The sequence below is a fragment of the Alligator mississippiensis genome, chromosome 3, assembly GCF_030867095.1.
Source record: "Alligator mississippiensis isolate rAllMis1 chromosome 3, rAllMis1, whole genome shotgun sequence".
In the NCBI taxonomy this organism is placed as follows: domain Eukaryota; kingdom Metazoa; phylum Chordata; order Crocodylia; family Alligatoridae; genus Alligator; species Alligator mississippiensis.
The window spans coordinates 261,535,502-261,555,983 of NC_081826.1; the positions used below are offsets into that span (position 1 = coordinate 261,535,502).

A 20,482-nucleotide genomic window follows, 5' to 3' on the forward strand; every position below is an offset into this window, starting at 1 on the left:
CAGAGCGAGCGGGATGTGGGAAATGAACACGTAGAGTGACAGGAGTGCAGTACAGGGGGGAACATGGGGAAAAAGGTGTGTGGTACAGGTGGGAGCACAGGGGAAGGGGTGCCATGGGGATTATGGGGGAAGCGGCATGCTGGGCAAGGGGAAACTCAGGGATAGGATGCAGGAAAGGGGGAGTGTGGAGCAAGCAGGGTGCAGTGCAGCGGGGAGTATGGAGGGAAGGGCACATGGTGTGGGGGAAATGCAGGGAAAAGGCGTACAGTGTGGGGGCGGAATGGGGGAAGTGGGGGAAGGGGCATGGGGAAAGGGATGCATAGGGAGTGGGAGAAGTAGAACATGGAGAGAAAGGAGCACAAGGAAGGGGCATGTAATGCAGGGAGAGCATGGGGAACAGGAAAAGGGGGACAGAGCAAAGGATGCTTGGGCAAGGGGAGCTCAGGGAGGGGCAGGCACAAGAGAGGGACAAATGGTAGGAGAAGGAAGGCACTGGTAGGGACAAGTGGCAGGTGTGCAGGCACAGGAGACATGTGGCAAGGAGGGACAGGGTTGTGGGCTTGGCTGGCTGCTTCTCAGCTGCTGCTTTCCCTGTGACAGTGGTGGGAAGGATGAATTTAAGATGTCCGGGCCTGCACGCGCACTACACTGACTGGCTCAGCTTGTGTCTATCTTGTCCCAGCAGGTGCGGGTAACCCGTTGAACCCCATTCATGATGGGGATCAGGGATTGCAGTTATTCCCCTTGAACAAAGAATTCCCAGTAAGTGCGGGTCATAAGCTCGCATTGATTAATAAACATTTGAACACTTACCTTGCTGGGATCCTTTGGCCCTAGCTGACTTCCTGCCCCTGGGGCATGCAGCTGGACTCAATGATCTTCTGAGGTCCCTTCCAGCCCTAATGTCTATGAAATCTAAGACGACCTTTCAGTAACTGGTTTCTAGACATGGAAAATTAAAACAAATTTATAATTTTCTTTGTCTGCAATATAATAATTGGGGGGAAGAGAGGTTGTCTTTAGATTTGAGTAAATACGGTACGCAAGCAGTTCATGCAGATAATGACTAGATACTGGCATTCAAAAAGCCTGAGGTAGAATCAATCTAAGTTGCACGGTTTTCTGTAAGCAGCGTAGTTTAGATTGGTAGCAGACAGAACACACATTTGCCCTGTAGTTTGGATGTGGGGGAGCAAGGGGCCAACTCTTAGACCAGGTTCTGCCATTTTTAAACCAGTCTGTGTGCCAAACATCTGTTTTGTTATGGGCATATATGCTGGTTTCCAGTCACTTATACTGGTAAAATTGTGAAGTCTGTACCTGGCCAATGTATGTTACAATGTAAGCAATAAGAAAAAAGTTTGGGAGCTGTGTAGTGTAAAGCAGTTAACTTTCATGCCTAAAAGATAAATGCATAATTTGGGTTGAGTACACTGTATTATCATTTAGCATTTCCATGTTGTGTCATATGGATGGCTTGATGGCTACTCTCTTTATAAATGGCCTAAATTTATTGTCTTTTTTGGGGGTGGGGAGGTGGGGGGGACTGGTCTAGTAATAAAACCTGCTTTTACTTAAATCATTTTCTTAATTTTTAAAATCATTTTGTTGATACCATTTTCAAACAGTTTTAGTTCTCTGTTAAAGACAGGTTATGTGGCTTGCTGAAATTTTAATAAATTTCTTGCTTGTTTGCTGGGTTGATTTTTTTTTTTTTTATAAGTCCCTCTGAAGACTCCCAACGATTTCAGAATAATATCGTTTAATATGTAAAATGTTGGAAACTTTCTGGAAGAGAGAAACTTTGTTAGAAAAGTCAAGCGACTTATCTTTTGTTAATGTTCCTACTGCTTTGCCTTCAGGAACCTATCTTTGATATGAAGAGTCTGTGTTTGTTTCAGTAACTATCCTGGTTCCTGTGGAGACTTCTGGCTGGGCTCCTTTTTTGTATATGGTTAAATTATTTTTTCAGCTGACAGCTTTACAAAAGGTTGAGTTTAGAGCTCTGGTTTTCACATTTCCCCTTGTCCATTATTTTCAGATGGGTTTTCATTTTCTTATCTGTTGCTGGGATACAAACTTGTGATTTTTTGCTTCCTTTTAAAAAAATATGCATACATATAGACAGCTGCTTCTGCAGATAAAGTCCTTTTAATGAGCTGACTTTTGTAATAATTACTGCATTATAGAAGAATTAGTCAATTTACTGTCTCAGAGCTAGAAGTGTTTATTATCGGTACAATAACCAGAGGAGGGTACTAAAACGTTTTGTATCATCTTTACCCTGGAATTTCTGATCTTGAGCTCATCATAGAAAACATACCCTCAAATTTTAATTGCTCCTATTGTCTTTCTACGTTTCTGATTTAATCTTTTTCGTATTTAATTGTGTTTTCTGTGTACACTGTGTTCTTGCCACCTGCTGTGTCTTTAAAGCTTTAATAACTGTTGACATGTATTCTTTATTTTGGAAAATACAAATGACAAATAATATTCTTGCACATTTTTCAGTTATTCTTTGACTGGCACAGATATCATTTGTTGCTGGAAGGGAAATAGATTTCACATTTTGCTCTAAAAACATTCTTTTTTCATTTGCAAAACTTTTTACTTTGTTTTTGAAGTATTTACTCAAAGAAAATAATACAAAAGCTTAGAAAGGTTTGAAAACTACAAGAGAAACATTGATGGATAGAACGATATGCTGGGCAAACAAGAAAACTCATCTCCAGTCAACAAACTTCTTCCCTGGTGCACAACTCCCAAAAGTCCTCCTGTACTCTTTCAAATTGACCCTCATTTATTTCTCCACTGATGGACTAGAATTTTAGTCCAACACTTTACCAAGTCTCCATAATACTAAAATGTATACTCCACAACCCAAAGCAGCAAGTCTTCAGTGGCCACATTGCTGCTTTCCCAGGAGAAACCCTGAGTATACAGATGTTTGGGAGTATTCTCCCAGAGCAAAAATTGCCACTCCAGAAGTAAAAATAACCCTGAGTTAAACAACCAGGATTAAATCACTCCCAGGAGCATTTCTTGTGGAAGAGCGAATGTCTGTACCTATTCAGTATCGCTTCATAACATGTCATGTTTTTCTCTCTGTCTTAACCTTTTTTTTATTCAGCTGGTCATCTGACATTTGAATGCCGAAATTTTCTGCGAGTGGACCCTAAAAGAGACATTGTTTTAGATGTTAGCAGTACAAGCAGTGAAGACAGTGAGGAAGAAGAACTGATAAGACTGCAATCCATAGGAGAGAAAAAGAGTAAGCTCTAAATTAGTAGAACATTATAAACTAAAAAATAAATCTTTTAAAGTAATGTGACTATCATTGTATACTTGGAAATTTTTCCTTTGCTAATCAAAGCAGTTACCTAAAAAGGCTTTTATTGTGTATCTTTTTAATCTAGTTATTGTCTTTAGTTCCTAAGCAAGATTTTGTTTGAAAGCAACTAGTAAATTGGATTTGAGAATTAATAGTTGGTGTTATCTGTTCATGTACAATATGGAAAACCTACATTGGAGCTGAGTTGAATGAGAGGGACAGCTGTTCCTTGGGAATATGCAGCATGATCCTGTATCAATACAAGTGAGTTAAATTACCCTAAACCTGATCCTGGATGATGCGGGGTTAAAGTTTGAACAGTTTAACAGAATCATACTGATATAACAGTTGCAGAGCAACAGGTTGTTACGTCTGTCTGGTGTCTTAGAAGAATAAACCTCAAATTCTGCAGAGAGAGAATTGGGTGGGATGAAGTAATTCACAGGTACTCAAGTTTATATGGAGATGGCAACTCTGGATGGACAAAGGTCTAATCAGAAAGATACATCTGATGGGAGTCTGTTTTAGCATAGTCTGAGCCTACCAGTTTAGGTATAGTTGGGACTTGGTCACCTGCTGTTACTTTGAAGTTGCTATTTATTATTAGTCTTATGTATACCAGCCTTGATGCACTTATTATTTTTCATGCACTTGCATTTTCAGTCTTAATTTTTTATACTCTTTTGTCCATATTATGCCTCCACTTCCTGTTCAAAACCTAACAGTTGGGTCATTAGGATGGAGGGGTAGAAATAAGTATTGTCCCAACATCTCCTGTATTGCTAGAACCCTTCAAAAGAAATGCTGAGACACCTCTTGTAGCATATTGAAGTGCTCAGCAAAAAAATTCTCCATTTTGAAGATCTGGTTGGGAACAAGTTTGTTCACAAAAATTAAGTAAATTTGAACCTAGGGGTTTTGCATCTGTGCCTCTGAATTGGCCACTCATTTGGGAAAAAAGATAACCCTGGTGAAACAGCTAGCTTTAAGTAGATGTGTAGGACAGAATCTTATGCTCTTTAGTATAGATCATCTGGCTAGTATAGATTCCTGTTTTGAATTGTGGAAGTGCTATATGTTTGTTTGTTTGTTTGTTTTCCTATTTGGTTAACTCAGCTTCAAAAAGTCAAGAGAATGATGGTTACTCATAGATACTTGATAACCAGTCTAACCCAGCACAGAAAAGTAGATTTTTCCCTAAGAAAAAAATTCTAAAGATGAAGGAAGTGCCATGATTAAATGGTGTAGTAGTAAGTTTGATCTGCATATTTGATCAAAATTTAGCATTGGGCTATTTTAATTCAGTGCTGGCAACCTTACAATTAAAATTTTTGAATTAATGGGTTTTTACATATCTGTGTTACTAATAATTTGCAAAATACTAAAACTGAAATCAGCTTCCAAACTAGTGGGAAGGAATCAGAACTCGTGGCAGAGGTAATATCTTTTATTAGACCAGCTAGATGTATTCTGCAAACTAGCTGTGTATTCTTCTATAATTATGCAGTTTTGTTGCTGACTGAAAATGGAAACTCAACCATTACCTGTTCTTGTGATGAAATACACCTTAATAGCTGTGCACTTCTTTCAAATTATCAATCCCATCTCTTCCACCCCAACATCAATCTTCAAATGAGTGGTGCTAACTCAGAAGTGCTCTCCCCTGTTAGCTATCTGAGAATGCATAGGTGTTGCTCCTAGGGGCAAGTTTGCTGTTTGAATAATAGATAGCTTACAGTTAAATCAATGCACCTTGGATCCACAGTTAAAGAAACATTGAATTAAAATCAACTTTAGATGCCATCAAAATCATTTGCTTCCATTTGTGGATACTTTTATAAATAGGTTTTGTGATAAAGATGTATGCAGGGTTGGATCCCAGAGGTGGTATAGCACGAAGGCCATGCTCCCCTTTGGCTGTGCTTCACATGTGCAGTGAACTCTAGTAGCTCACTAGAGAAATGCAAAACTCTAGAATTCTTGGTTTCAAGAGATGATACCTTTTATTAGACCAACTAAGAAATCACAAAAAATATATCTTTTTCTGCAAGCTTTCAGGTGCACACACCCTTCCTCAGGCTCAGGGAAAATTTAAAGATGGTTAAAAGTCCCCATAGGTAGAAAATAAACTTCATTTTTGCACAGAGAAAGCTGAAGATGGAAGTATGTTCCTCTGAGTCCCTGGGAGTATCTTTGTCAGTTGCTCTTTGCTAGGCAGATAAGGCAGGATTCCTTCCCTGGTGGTGTTAGACGGCAGACAGGCAGGGAAGTGTAGAAATCTTTCTTGTTGTTCAGCAGCCCAGCCTAATCCAGCTGCATGGAAAGGAGTCATGACTTGGCTCTGACTTGGCTCTATGAGGGGAAAGGGGCATAGCCCAGCTCTGAATCAGCCACACAGGCCTAGGAGTGAGGGGGAGGAAGGGTGCATGGTCCAGCCCCAGCCTGGCCTGGTGGAGGGAAAGAAACATGACCTGATTCTGACCTGCCACAGAGCTTAGGATTTGGTAGTGGGGAGGGTGGTGATAACATTTTGTGACCCACCACCAAATTTTCTGACCCATGTGGAGCCCCACGAACTGGATTCCAAGGCTCTGGAGGCCACGTTTGGTCCGTGGGCTGAAGTTTTAGCACCCCTGATCTAATCCATCCACCAGTTCTAAGTCGGGACTAAGTATATTTAGACCATCCTAGTCAGCTAGCTAAGCTGTTTTATCATGTAGTGCTCCTTAACTCTGTATGTTGTTTATTGCTTAGCTCTTCTCTGGTATCCTGGTTTCAGTATCAAGTTGTTGATATGACTTTCTGTCATGTTATAGCAGGGTGAAATATAGCCTTAGTGTCACACTGGTCATGGATGAGTCCTACTCCAGTTACTTTTATTGAGTATTTACATGAACTCAAACCTTGCTTTCCCAAATAGTATGGGGACAGAGAGAAGGAAAACTAGGAGGATGTTTGGTAAATCTTGGAGATGTGAGTTCTTTCAGAGTTCAGGTTTTACTGATAAAGAGGATATTCGCATGAGAACTGTAAAAGAGACATAAATTATAGAAAATTAGGGTTGGAAGGTACCTCAGGAGGTCATCTAGTCCAATCCCCTGCTCAAAGCAGAACCATCCCCAACTAGATCATTCCAGCCAGGGCTTTGTCGACCTGGGCCTTAAAAACCACCCAGGATGAATATTCCACCACCTCTCTAGGTAACCTGTTCCAGTGCTTCACCCTCCTAGTGATAAAGTTTTTCCTAATATCCAACTTAAACCTCCTTGCTGTAACTTTAGACCACTGCTCCTTGTTCTGTCATTTGTCACCTCTGTGAACTGTCTAGCTCCATCCTCTTTGAAACCACCCTTCAGGTAGTTAAAGGCTGCTGTCAACCCTCCCCCCCCCCGCCTTCCTTGGTCTTTTCTGCAGACTAAATAAACCCAGTTCCCTTAGCCTCTCCTCATAAGTTATGTGCCCCAGCCCCTGAACCATTTATGTTGCCCTCCACTGGGCTGTCTCCAATTTGTCCACATCTTTCCTATAGTGGGGGGCCCAGAATTAGCCACAGTACTCCAGATGTTGTTGGCTTTCTTGGCAACAAGGGCACGCTGCTTTCTCGTATCCATCTCATCATCCACTGTAACCCCCCAGGTCCTTTTCTGCAGAGCTGCTGCTTAGCCATTCAGGCTCCAGCCTGTAGTGGTACATGGGATTCTTCTGTACTAAGTGCAGGACTCTGCACTTGTGCTTGTTGAACCTCATCAGATTTCTTTTGGCCCAATCCTCCAATTTGTCTAGGTCATTCTGAATCGTAGCCCTACCCTCCAGTTTATCTGCAACACCCCACAGCGTGGTGTCATCTGCAAACTTTCTGAGGGTGCATTCCATCCCATCTTCCAGATTGTTAATGAAGATGTTGAAATACAAGCATCCTGTCTGTGGAGACAGAAACAGGTAATATATAAGTCTGTGAATTAGGAGTTCTCACCATGTTTTTGTGCAAAACATATTTGGATGTTGATATTTAGAACGTGAGAGGTATAATCAAAGTGCTACTGCCCTGTAAAATCTCTTGTAATGAACAGATTGAAAAAGTAAGAGAAAATATTTTGGTTTTGGAGAAGAAAAGAATTTGGTGTTTCAAGTTGTTTAGTATAAAATGTATTTTGCAAGAGAGAATATTTTGTGTAAATTACAACTTGTATACCCATAGGTACAAATGATGAAGAAGAAAAAAAGCAAAAAAGAAAAAGCAAAGAAAAATCCAAACTAAAGAAATCCAGAAAAAGGTAAATTCCTTATACTTAGTTTTAAGCCACAAACAGAATATTCTTAGTACTTTTAACTCCAAAATGTATTTTTCAAATTCATTGTTATATCCCTTAAACATGCGTTAATCTTCATGCTTGCTTCCATAAAAACCCATATCTCCAAATCTGAACTTGTGATACAGAATTTTTTTGCTTTTCAAATATTAAGAGAAAATACTACTAATCTCTTGCATTACTAATTGGGAACAAAACTAAAACTTAGCAAATATTAGAAACACTAAAAAAATGTGCTTTACAGAATGAGATGAAACAATTTAGGATGGGGTTTTGAATTACTTTATTTGCTTCATAGTTAAATGACAGCTGTATCAGGGCTCTGATCCTATAAAGCAGTGGTCTCCAACCTTTTTAGGTTGGAGAAAACTTTTGGAATTTAAAAGGAACTGAAGATCTACCCCCTGCCCAGCAGGTTAGTCTGTGGGAAGGGGAGGGAGGAAGGGATTAGGACCATGGGGGTGGGGAGCAGGGCAGATTGAGCCCCCAGCCCTAGCCCCACTCCCTCCCTCACCGATGGGGCCTTGTTCTGCCTCCCTAACAACAGCAGGGAGGCAAGGAATGGGGTTGGGGCAGGAGCAAGCCCTGTACAGCCAGTGCGGGGCAGGGGATGGAGCTGCGAGTGGCTTGTCTGTGGTGGGGCTCAGGGAGTGGGGGTATGCAGCCTGGAAGGGTATGGGGGGTGTGTGCCCCCAGATCTACGCACGAGACGGGCTGGGGCCGGGGCTGGTGTGGCTCTGGCTCTTCCCGGCCAGGCTGCAGTGGCGCTGAGAGTGAGGCTCCCAGCACCAGCGCCACCCTCCCCAAGTGCAAGCACGGGCCAAGTGCACAGTTGCAGCCCACTCTCCCCCGTACCTGCCAGCACCTGGCCCCCAAGTCCTGTGTGGGGGCTAGGCTGTGCCGGACTGTTCTTAATGGGTCTGACCTGCACTTGCATTTGGGGATGGGTGGCTCTGGCTCTGGGAGCGGTGGTTGGGCGGGGGGTTATGCCCCCTCCCCCATGGCTTCACTCCCAGTGCCGCCACAGCCCAGCCACAAAGAGCCAGTGCCACCCCAGCCCGCAGCCCACTCTGTGGGCACGCCCAGGGGCACACGCCCCCTGTGCCCTCCTGGGCTGCATGCCTCCCTTCCTCACACCCCCCGGATGAGCCACTCGAGGCTCCATCACCTGCCCCTCACCGACTGTGCAGGGTCTGCCCCATTCCCTACCTCAGAGTTGCTGCAGCTGCCCTGCATTTGCGGGGGACATGTGCCCCTCCAATCTGTGTGTGGTAGAGGCAGCTGCCACGGCGGACTAGGCGTTGTGCCCCAAGCTCCACTGCACATGCCCCCCAGGCCTCCGCCCCTTCCCTCCCCCACCAACTGACGTGCTGGGCTGGGAGGTGGGAGGGGTGGGCACGTGCGCATGCACACGCACGCTCAGCTTCCCCAGCCCAGGATGAACTTCAAGAGGTTCCAGGATCTACCGGTCAATCGAGATAGACCAGTTGGTGACCACTGCTGTTAAGACAACCACACTTCTCTAGGCTCGTGGAATTTGTGTAGCTCCATTATAGCAAATCAGTGTGTTAAAATTAAGTCATGTTAATTTCCAATTGAAATAACTGCATTTCTCCTCTGACACTCATTTTTTGTCATTGATTATGAAAGAATCGTCTATGTCCTATAAGTGAAAGTTTGTAGCTCTTAGTACCTTCTGGTGCCTATTTCTGATTATGTGCCTGTTTTATTTTCCAAAACTTCACAAAGCTGCTTCCAGTGAAAGTGCATTAAGGTTCCACATTCTGTTTGAAGATAAGTGTCAAGAATTTCAAATTCTATATCAAAGCTATAGAGTTCTGGGATACTCCTTCATCCTATTTCATTGTAGGTGCCCAAATAACTTTCCTTCCCTAGAAGTGCTGGGGAGTGGGTCACAGGGCACTGTGCTGAACAACAAAGGGATCTCTACTACTGGCTCCTCTGCTGCTATGGCAATGCCACGTGTGCAGAAGGGGCCTGAGTCCACTTTAGCCTATGCAGGCTCCCCTACTGGTCCCTCCAGACTTTATACTCCCAAGAACCCCTTCTACTGTTTCAACCTTCCTCCACATTCTGGTATCTCCTGACCTCTTAATTCACACGTAGGTAGATTGTGGAACCCAGCTAACTTCAAGACAGGGCCCAAGTCTTAGATTTTCTATACTCTAATATGCAGTGTAGTTGCAGTTCACGTCAAAATCTCCAACTGCATAAAAATTCCATATGAGTACCAAAACCTGTCTGAGGCTTATCTGGGCCACGGACATCTTTTAATTTAATAAAAATATTTATTTGTTTCAGAGGCTGGAAAAAAGCAGGCATGTTGCTATAGTATGATATGAGAGCAGGAGAAGGAAGCGACCTTGAGTAGAGGTGGTCAGAATTTTTTTTGACAAAATAGTTTTCCCGTAAAACATCTTAAATTCAACAAATCTTTTATCAGATTGCTCACTGGATTTCCCTTAGAAAGCTGCCTGCTTTCATTAGGGAGTTGATGGTGATCCAGGGCCTTCCAGAGGTGATGGGGTCTGGAAAGCACTGCTTACAATGCTAGGACTCCTGGGCTCTGATGCTGGAGCTGGGAACCTGAAATCACTGTAAACCCTAGCTTTATCCAGGGCTCAGCTCTTAGCTCTACAGCAAGAAGTGTGAAAGACTTGAGAGCCATGCTTCAATGGCTGCCAGGGAGAAGCCACTTCTGCAAAGGCGTCCAGTGCCCAGTGGAGCAGAATGTCCCTTGCAAACGCCTTACCCCACCCACACAACCCAATATCTCTGCAGCAGTCCCTGCACTCAGGCCCTTGCTGCACACATGGCATTGTCATAGCAGCAGCAGGTACTAGTAATGATCCCTTTGTTGTTGAGCACAGTGCCCTGTGATCTACTCCCCATCAGCCCCTCTCCCTCTCACTGCTCACTGGGGACCTGTAGTCTGCCATGCGCTCAGGCTGGCAGCAGGGCATAAGGACTGGACTGCTCTCAGCAGGGTGCTCTGATAATGTCTCTCCAGCTGATAATGTCATGTTTCCTTTTATCCGTGCTGATCCAGTAGCCAGCCGATATATCAGTGCACCCCTACTGATCATGTCTCTGTTGCAAACTGACTCTGCCAGACAGTGGCTTACTCAAACACACTTCTGTGCACATTCAGAATCCCAACTAGAAGCCATATAGCTGAATTAGCACTGTGGGTAGGCGCACTAGCTCTGACTCCAAATGGTGCTAATCAGCCCATCTGTAGCACTATATAAATGTAGGTAAACTGCTTCTAGTCAGGGAGGTACCACAAGTGGACCAGTGCAGCATTTTGAGTACACTTCTTTTGGACACAGTAAGTACATGTTTGGTGCAGGCATGCCTCTCTTAGAGACTGTATTGAGCTAAAAAAAATATGGTGAACTTGTATATACTGTTGAGTAATACCTTAGGAATAAAATTGGCTAGAAATGGGATTTTGTTCTATTGGTAATTGTACCCGCCTCTGCTCTAAGAGGTGTTCCCGTGCCGCCCTCACCCGGGCCCAAGATCTTGTGAGCCCGGGGCCTACGGGTGGACCCCGGCGGGTGCCCCTACTGACGTCAGGAGGACCCCTGAACTCGCCTGCCACGACTTTGAATGTTACCTCAGTGGGGTCGCCACTAGGGTCGGCATGTTTCTTAGCAGGTAGTCTTGGGGCTCCGTCTTCCCCTACACCCCAGCCACTCGCCACCTTAGGCCCTGGTCCACCAGCCGTCAATAGTGATCTTCACGCCAGGTGTCCGGCTCCCTAGGGCACCAGCCAGGCCCTTCTACCCCGGTACCTGCTCCGCTCTTACAGTCCGCGATGCAACCGGTTTCACCGCGGGCTCTCTTATTTATAATACGATCGGTAGTTCTCTGATGCTGCTGCATCCAATGAGGCCAGATACCACACCGCTCCTGCTGGTTGGGAGGCAACTGGTATCCTCACCCACTCTGATGCCCGTCAGCTCGATCAGCGCCCCCTCGGGCTCTGCGGTAGCCAGTTTCCTCCCTGGCTCTGCCTGCAGCCCAGTCAGCTCCCCCTTCAGCTCTGTCTCCAGTGCAGCGGCCGATTGCCTCACCAGTTCCGCCGATATCCGCTATGCTGGCTCCTCCACCAGCATTGCTGCTGGCACTGCAGCTGGTTACTTCACCGGCTCTGTCGATAGCCGACACGTTGGCCCCTCCACCAGCACTGCTGCCGGTGCTGCAGCCGGTTACCTCACCGGTTCTGCTGGCAGCCAACACGCTGGTTCTTCCACCGGCACTGCTGCCGGTTACTCTGCTCCCTCTCTCGGAGCCAGCTCTGGCTCCACCTCTTCCTCTCTCTGCCGCTGCGTGTGGTGGCTGCTCCTCACCTCGCTCTTGCTCTCGCTCGCTCCTCCGGTCTCCTTCTCTCACCCGCCCCGCTGCCTCGGCAGGGCCACTTTTTGGTTCCTCCGGGAGGCGTCCTCCGCCCCTCTGCTCTGCCGCAGCTGGATAAATGCCCGGCAAATCACCCGCACCGGCGTCCTCTGTGTACATGCCTCCCCCGGCCCTTCCGGACCTGCAGGAAATGAGTAGGACTCCTTGCTGCCCCGGGGTTTCCTTCGGTGTCCCAGCTCCCCTGGGACAGTAATATTAATTTTTTCTTCTCCCTTATTATTTTACACAGCAAACCTCTAACCTAAGTATACAAAGACAGTACAGGGGAGTCAGTCTTCAGTTGTCACGTTAAAGTTAAATTCTTCATATCTTACTTCACTTTTATTACCTGTGAATTATTAGGGCCACCTTGTTGATTACGGTAAACAGGACTTGATCCATTTGCACTGTAACTTGTTTTTCAGTATAGAATTCTAGCATATACATAAAACATTAAGATAAATCTGCTCTGACATTTAATTTAAATGGTCTTTTATGTTCTATAATACCTGTCATTCATATTTGCAATAGTAAGGTGGTAAGACTTCAAGTAGTAAAATTTGAAGATATTATTAATATTGTTACTATAGATTTGCTATAGAACTTTCAGCTTTTTATGTATCTCATTTTCTAGCTTTTAGTCCACTTTCTCTAAATGTAAACACACGAACTCTTTGGCAGCCAAGGTTTCAGCTATGAAATATTGATGTTCATAGTTTGAACAATGCTGTAGACATAGGAAAAATCAAGTAGTTGGTTCAAACCAGAAGGATACAAATACTAGTTGCTTTACAAGGATGAGTCATCCAGCCTTTCCATCCATGACCTGTAGATTTCCTATAACTACATTACTAAAGAAATACCAGAAATGTTGCTGTTTATGGTATGGCAGGCCATCAGAGTGACTGCTGTTTGGATGGACATGGAGGTCATGGGCTAAATTCTACTTCACCACTAAGACATGTGGGTGGCATTTACTCCATTTTTAGACAATCAAGTCACAAAATAAAATTTTACTTCACCCAGCAGCCTGAATCCTACTAAGATGTTCACATTTCTTATTCATCTACATTTTCGCCTTTTGCAGCTAAGTTTTCATTCCTCTACATGCTAAGTTCAATACAGCCACCAAAGCATTCAGCTTCATTTGTGTTCCCTGGTCATTCATTTTCCATGGAGGTGTGTAAATGTCATGTGAGACCCTCAAAACTCTAGTTGGCAAAAAAGCATTTAGTGGCTGTTTCCCATTCCTCATGATATGGCTTGACAGCAGGAGGTGCCTACCTTTTGCTCTGCAGCTTAGTGAATAAAACTGTTGTCTGTGATATGGCAAACTCAACTTCTGAGCCCTTGTTCCCAAGGGAGGATATAAAACCACATCTCCCACACTGCAAGCCTGTCCTAACTAACCACCAGGCCACAGGCTAGATACAACTTCGTACACACTCACGTTGAAGCTAGGGCACTGGCCAGCCAACAGAGAAAGATTAAGTGGGATAAAAGGAGAAAGAGCAAGAAGAAGACTTTCTTTGCAGTCCAGAGAGACAGACTGCCTTTTGTCTAGGAGTGATGAACGAGGCTTTGTTTCTGTTCATTTTGTATTACATACTTATTGGGAAAAGCTGCAAAACTACACTGGGAGCCAGAGAGGAGGCTTTTCCATGTGGCGCTCCATCTGATTGAAACTCCCTTACAGTGAGACTAAAAAATGTTATCTAAGATAGTATTTGGAAAGTCTTTTAGTGGTAGTCCTCATTGCAGTAGTTCTTGATGGATGAAATGCTCATTATAAGACACTACTTGGAATACTTTTCAGGATGAAGCATGAGCCTCTTTTTGGAGAAGAAAACACTAAACCTCAAAGTCTCTGCTTTCATAAAGATAAAGCCACACATGTACAGTGTCCAGCATTCTCCAGCAATCTGTCATTAGCCCACTGCATTATGACATACCAGCTTACTTTTTCCTACTTCAAATCTCATTTGGAATCGCCCATTTCTGTCACACCTCTTACTATACCTGACAGAAGGGTGGAAATTCTACTTTCTCAATGGGGAGTTTAGAGCTGTGGCCCTCCTGGATAAAATACAGTCTGTTTCTGGCGGTGCCTAAAGGTGGTTCATTGAGATGAACTAGAACTTTGTGATTCTGTAGGGTGAAATCTAATGCACCTCTGGCAGCTTCTTATTAAAAGAATAGACCTACCCATCTACACAGGCGAAGTAGAATCCCTCCCTGTGCTGGGTGACATTAGCACAGAAAAGGTAGGGACTAGGTCAGAGATTTCTTAGCAGCAGAATAGAATTTAGTCCTATGACCTTTTATTCCTCACAGACTGATATGGAAAATCTAGATTAAAAGTATGTGTGCAATTTGCCTTTCCTTCACTGATTAAGTTCCCAGTCTTCATTTTGTGTTTTCATAGGACTTATACATCAAGCACCACAGAAGAGGACGATCCAAAGCCAAAAAAACAAAAATCTCATAAAAAAGAGAGGAAAAAGGAGAAAAAGAGTAAATCTAAAAAAGGAAAACATCACAAAAAAGAAAAAAAGAAGAGAAAAAAGGAGAAACATTCATCATCTGATAGTTCAGACACTTCTAGTAGTGACTGAGGAGTTAAATCATTCTACATTTGTTCCTCTAATGGCTAAGATGATTTGCCTTTCTAATCTGTCCTATTTATGCTTTTGCAGTGTTGTTGGGTTAACTATATATATATATTTTTGGTAAACTTATTTACAAATACCAACACTTTATTAAACTGAAACATTTGAAAATGATCTATATGCATTTACTTCTTGCCATTCTAATGCAATTTTATTACTACCGTTTTATACAACTTGGACCAAGAAAATAAAATAGGGTTTACTTTTTTTAGTCCACTATCAACAGTTCTGCTTTGAATCCCAGGACCTCGCAGAATATAATGATCTTTGAATTGCAGACAGTACTAGAGAAAGATTAGAAATGATTAAGTTACTTTGCACTGAAACATTCTTTAATGAAAAACATACCCATTTAAGTCATAAAACCTCAATTAAAAAAAAATATATATTTGGCACAACGTGCAACCTGCCAAAACACAAAAGCAATAAACACAGACATAAGAGAGAGTTACTTTTGAAAGGGCAATGTAGGGAGCTGTGATTTGTTACAAATAACCATCTTCTAGAATCAATCTGATAATGTGCTTTGAAACATATAGTCGTTTGTTTTCCGGAATGCTCAACGTGAGCTTGTCAATACACAAACATTTTGTAATTACTATCATTCTTCAGAGTCCTTTTCCCTGGTTTTGTTTCTTGCCCTTAGACACTTTTCTTGCCTAAGGTAAATATCAACCACGGGTATCAAAGATCCAGCGTGTGGGCCAGATTCCAGCCCATAGAGCCACATCATCCAGCCCCTGGTGCTGGACCTGTGGGGCCAGTCGCCAACCCCCTTCTCCTCCCCCAGCTCTGGTCAGTCCAGGATGAGGGCTATACATGGTGCCCACTCTTGCTAGTCCAGAGCAGACATAGAGTGCAGTGCAGACCTGGACTTACCAGAACAGGTTCTGTATCTGGTGTGGAGGGAGGGGGGGTTGCTCTAAGTCTCCTGTATGCTGGGTCTAAGCACCTGCTCTGACAAGTCCATCATCAGCGACTTGGACGTGGGAGTGAAATGTACTCTGTCCAAGTTTGCAGATGACACAAAGCTATGGGGAGAAGTGGACATGCCGGAGGGCAGGGAACAGCTGCAGGCAGACCTGGACAGGTTGGACAAGTGGGCAGAAAACAACAGGATGCAGTTCAACAAGGAGAAATGCAAAGTGCTGCACCTAGGGAGGAAAAATGTCCAGCACACCTACAGCCTAGGGAATGACCTGCTGGGTGGCACGGAGGTGGAAAGGGATCTTGGAGTCCTAGTGGACTCCAAGTTGAACATGAGCCGGCAGTGTGACGAAGCCATCAGAAAAGCCAATGGCACTTTATCGTGCATCAGCAGATGCATGACAAATAGGTCCAGGGAGGTGATACTTCCCCTCTATAGGGTGTTGGTCAGACCGCAGTTGGAGCACTGCGTGCAATTCTGGGCGCCACACTTCAAGAAGGATGCGGATAACCTGGAGAGGGTCCAGAGAAGGGCAACTCGTATGGTCAAGGGCCTGCAGACCAAGCCTTACGAGGAGAGACTAGAGAAACTGGACCTTTTCAGCCTCCGCAAGAGAAGGTTGAGAGGCGACCTTGTGGCTGCCTATAAGTTCATCACGGGGGCACAGAAGGGAATTGGTGAGGATTTATTCACCAAGGCGCCCCCGGGGGTTACAAGAAACAATGGCCACAAGCTAGCAGAGAGCAGATTCAGACTGGACATTAGGAAGAACTTCTTCACAGTTCGAGTGGCCAAGGTCTGGAACGGGCTCCCAAGGGAGGTGGTGCTCTCCCCTACCCTGGGGGTCTTCAAGAGGAGGTTAGACGAGTATCTAGCTGGGGTCATTTAGACCCAGCACTCTTTCCTGCTTATGCAGGGGGTCGGACTTGATGATCTATTGAGGTCCCTTCCGACCCTAACACCTATGAATCTATGAATCTATGAAAGTCCAGGACCTGTGCTGCACACAGCATCCAATCCAAACCAGCTGGAGCAGGCACTGCCTGCGGCTCATGTTCCAGTCCAACCAGAGTTGGCACTACATGTGGCACAGCCCTTGAGAAGCAGGAGCGAGTGCTGCAAGTGCTTGATCTGTCATATGGGTATGAGGGGGAGGATCTGTGGGCCTGGTCTGTCCTGTGGGGTTGGCACTGCACCATCCATCCATCCCATGGACTGGTCCAGTGTTATTTGTCTGGCCCATGGGGTGAAATGAGTTTGACACCCCTGATCTAAACAGATATCTGGTGTGTATCTAGTGACAGTCAAGCCAGGTTGCCTGCAGCAAGGGTGTCAAACTCATCTGGTCCCCCAGGCCAGATGAGTGGCATTGGGCCAGTTAGTAGGCCAGACCAGACCCACAGGTTGGCCCTGCATTCCAGATTTGGAGTGGGTGCCTCTGGAGTTGTGCTACACAGCCCTAGAGCCCCCAATGCAGGGCTGTGCTGCACACATGGCCACTGCTGTTTCAGGACACAAGCTGGAGCAGCCCCTGGGTGCAGTGCATGGGGCCATCCCATGTGCCCAGCAAGCTGCCTGTGGGTCACTTAGAGACCCACAGCCAGCACCTGTCCCTGACTGTTACAGCTCCACAAACTGGATTGAGCCCATGGACCACGTCTTTGACATGTTTGTCGTACAGTCTTAGGTGTGTCAGTTTACTCTGTTAAGAGTACTTGCCCGCTCATCTTCATGAAAAGGTAGAATCCAAAAACTGAAACTTTGGATAGTCTTGATAATCTCATGCACCATTTTGTTAACAGTAAATGACATCAAACTTTTCTTCTGTGTAAACAAGGTTCTGTTTCTACCCCACTGAAATCAGTGGAAAAACATACTATCTGGTACAATGGAAAGAAGATCAAGTACTTAAATACCAATATTTCTTGTTCAAAAGATTAATAGCCCATTTCAAGGCATTCATAGCCCATACTTGTTTGGTGTTCTACTTCTACAAGTTCAGTTGCCCATGCTTTGCTATCTTTCAACAGTTTTTCTCATTTTCTTCAAACAGCAGGTGAAGGCATGCATCCTTGTTTGACTCTAGGGTGATATTTTGAAGAGAAATTTTAGTCTGTTGATTATTATGTTACAATCTAGAGCCTTTCCGTGATCATGACTTTAAGCCATTGTCCATAGCTATAATAATGCTTACTATTTTGATGGGAATTCCACAGGTGTGTGATATTTTCCATGGGATTTCCCAGTGTATGGAATCAAAGGCCTTTATTCCTCAACTTGGTGTATTTTTGAAAAGTGGAGTTCCATTCTGTGCTTTGTTCTGATATGCTTCTAAATATAAAAAAATTGGCCTTAGAATTCTTTATTTTGTTTGAATCTAGCCTGTTCTTTTCTAAATCTCTAGCATTTTGCATTCTGGTCATGGTTCTACAGAATATTTTGCTTGCAGCTACAACTAATGTGACACATTTGCAGTTGTTACTTTCTGAGCTGTCTCCTTTCTTAGGTAGTTTTACTATTGGAACTTCTTTCTATTCATTTGGTGTTATGCCTAATTCCTAGGTCTTCCTGAATACTTAATTTGCTATTCTAGATGAATCTCTGGTGTCTTCATTCTATAATTTTCCATTTAAGTTGTTTATTCCTAGGGCCTTGTTTTTATGACCTTTGCAATCTCTTCTATATTGGTGACCTCCATTCTTGTCTTGACCTTCTATCATCTCTGCTAAGTTATTTAATTTGTTATGGTTGAGAACCTCTCTGAAGTGTTCAGGCCATAATTTTACTTTATCATTTGCTTGGATTAGTAATTCTCCATCTTTTGTGTTTACTGCTCTATTTTGAATTTGTTTTGTGAGGTTTCTTGGGATCTTGTATTCTGTATACTCGTCTTTGCAGCAGTTTGTTTCTTCCGCCAAATCCTCTAGATACTTTTTGTCTGTTTTAGCATTTCTTTCACTTCCTTGTCCTTTTCCTTATGATATTTTAATAAGTGTTCTATTTGCTCTAGAGTTTTGTTACTGTTGTTTGTTTGTTTTAGCTCTTTGCTGCCTTCTACTGTCTTCCAAGTTTATTTAGGTATCCATTCTTTTCAAATTTTGTTTCTGTATTTCCTTTGCAGCCTCAGCATAAATCAAACTCATCCTTTGATTCAGGGTGTCTATGTTATGTTCTTCCAGCCTTCTCTCTAGGGCAACAAATCTGTTTCTGATTTCTGTGTTAAGGTCGCTGCATGCTGCTGATATTTTAAGTCTGTTGACATCCAGTTCTCCTTCCTGCTTGTTTTGGTACAATTTTCTTTATTGCACCTGATCTGGGTTGTTTGAAGTTTGTGATTACTAATAACCTCAGTTCCCTTTAGAGTTGTGACATCCGTCAGTGAGGTTCTCCACTTCCTCTTTTAGAATATGATTGATATAGTTTTATCCATTCCAGCTGGTGATGTCCATTAGGGGTGTGCAAAATAGGCTGTATTCGATTCAGGTTCAGATTCAGCTTGAATCGGGGACCATGATTCAATTTGTTGATTTGGATTAATGTCTCCAATTTGATTCGGTCAAATCCGAATCTGACGATTCAAGCCTGATTAGGAGAATCAGCGATTCAACCATAGACACAGCTTTAAATGTTTTTTCTACGTACCTTGAGGCATCAGGCGTGGCTCATGAATGCTGCGATGCTAGGGTGGATGAAGCATCCCACGGGAGTGCGGGGTGGGGGGCCGTGTGCTCAGTGGTAAACCCAGAAGTGGACCGGAGGTACTTCCAGTCCACTTCCAGGTCTGCTGGGGAGCTCGCTGGGGGATCCCGGGATTCTAGGTGCCCCTCCAGACGCTGGAGGCACCAGGCGCAGACCCAGAAGTGGACTGGAAGTGCTTCTGATCCACTTCTGGATCTGCTGTCGAATACGCTGGAGAGCTCCCCGCACTCCCATGGGACACTCCATCTACCCCACCAACGCAACATTCATGAGCCTCCTGGTACCTTGAGGTGTATAGAAAAAACATTTAAAGCTGTATCTATGTCCAAATCGCTGAATCTTCCTGAATCTCTCCGAATTGATTCGGAGGGTTCTAATTCAATTCAGAGAGATTAAAGGGTCCTTTGATTTGATTCGGATTCAGAGATTCGGCCGCTGAATTGGGCCTGAAGCTTTGCACAGCTGTAATGTCCATGTGTATTTGTGGGTCTCTTGGGGGATGGGAGGAGATGAATATTGTTCCTCTGCAGCCTGGGTTATTAGCCTCAAAGAATTTTTGGGCACATCATATTGTATAACCTGTTAGTATTTTTTTTTATGGTGAATGAAATTGTGCAGCTATTATTTATTCCTTTTCCAGATTTCCATTCTTCTTTTAGTATCTCTTTTATGCATCCCTGAAATATGCTTGTTTCTTCCCATTGGTGGGAAGAGACTTTGTATTTAGAAAAGTAATTGTTGTCTTTTAATGATCTTTATGGTGCATCTGTTACCTTACATTAGATTAGTCCTAATTGTATCACTTTAGTCTTCATTTTAGAAGACTTCATGCAGCAGCTACAATTCATCCATTATCAAGCCTCTTCCTATTATAAGAAGATGATGTGTTGTACAAGGGACCCTATATCTCATAACGTTTTGTGTAACAACATTTCTACTGACATCTATTTATATTTAATTAACTGTGGAATATAGCGTAAGCTGTAAACTGGTTGCTCTGGATTTCTTTTTCCTTCCTTAAACCATTTTAGTGAAGAAACAGTAGGATTCCATGTTTATGATACTGTATGTTATTCATTAATCTACTATCTGAACAGAAACAATTCAACATAAATGCATG

The 20,482-nt window shown here is 43.8% G+C and overlaps 1 protein-coding gene across 4 annotated transcripts in view; it reads left to right on the plus strand.

Annotated features, from left to right (window-relative positions):
• The window catches only part of SREK1IP1 (SREK1 interacting protein 1), a 190,655-nt gene that overhangs the window by 12,698 nt on the left and 157,475 nt on the right, over positions 1-20,482 (plus strand). For 2 of the 4 annotated variants that reach the window (XM_059725144.1, XM_059725143.1), the window contains exons 3-4: positions 3,131-3,271; positions 7,530-7,605. In XM_059725144.1, the coding sequence (XP_059581127.1) occupies positions 3,131-3,271; positions 7,530-7,605 (217 nt within the window). Of the gene's footprint in view, positions 1-3,130; positions 3,272-7,529; positions 7,606-14,491; positions 14,850-20,482 lie in introns of those variants that run through there. The other 2 variants (XM_014594076.3, XM_059725145.1) reach the window with 2 other exon arrangements.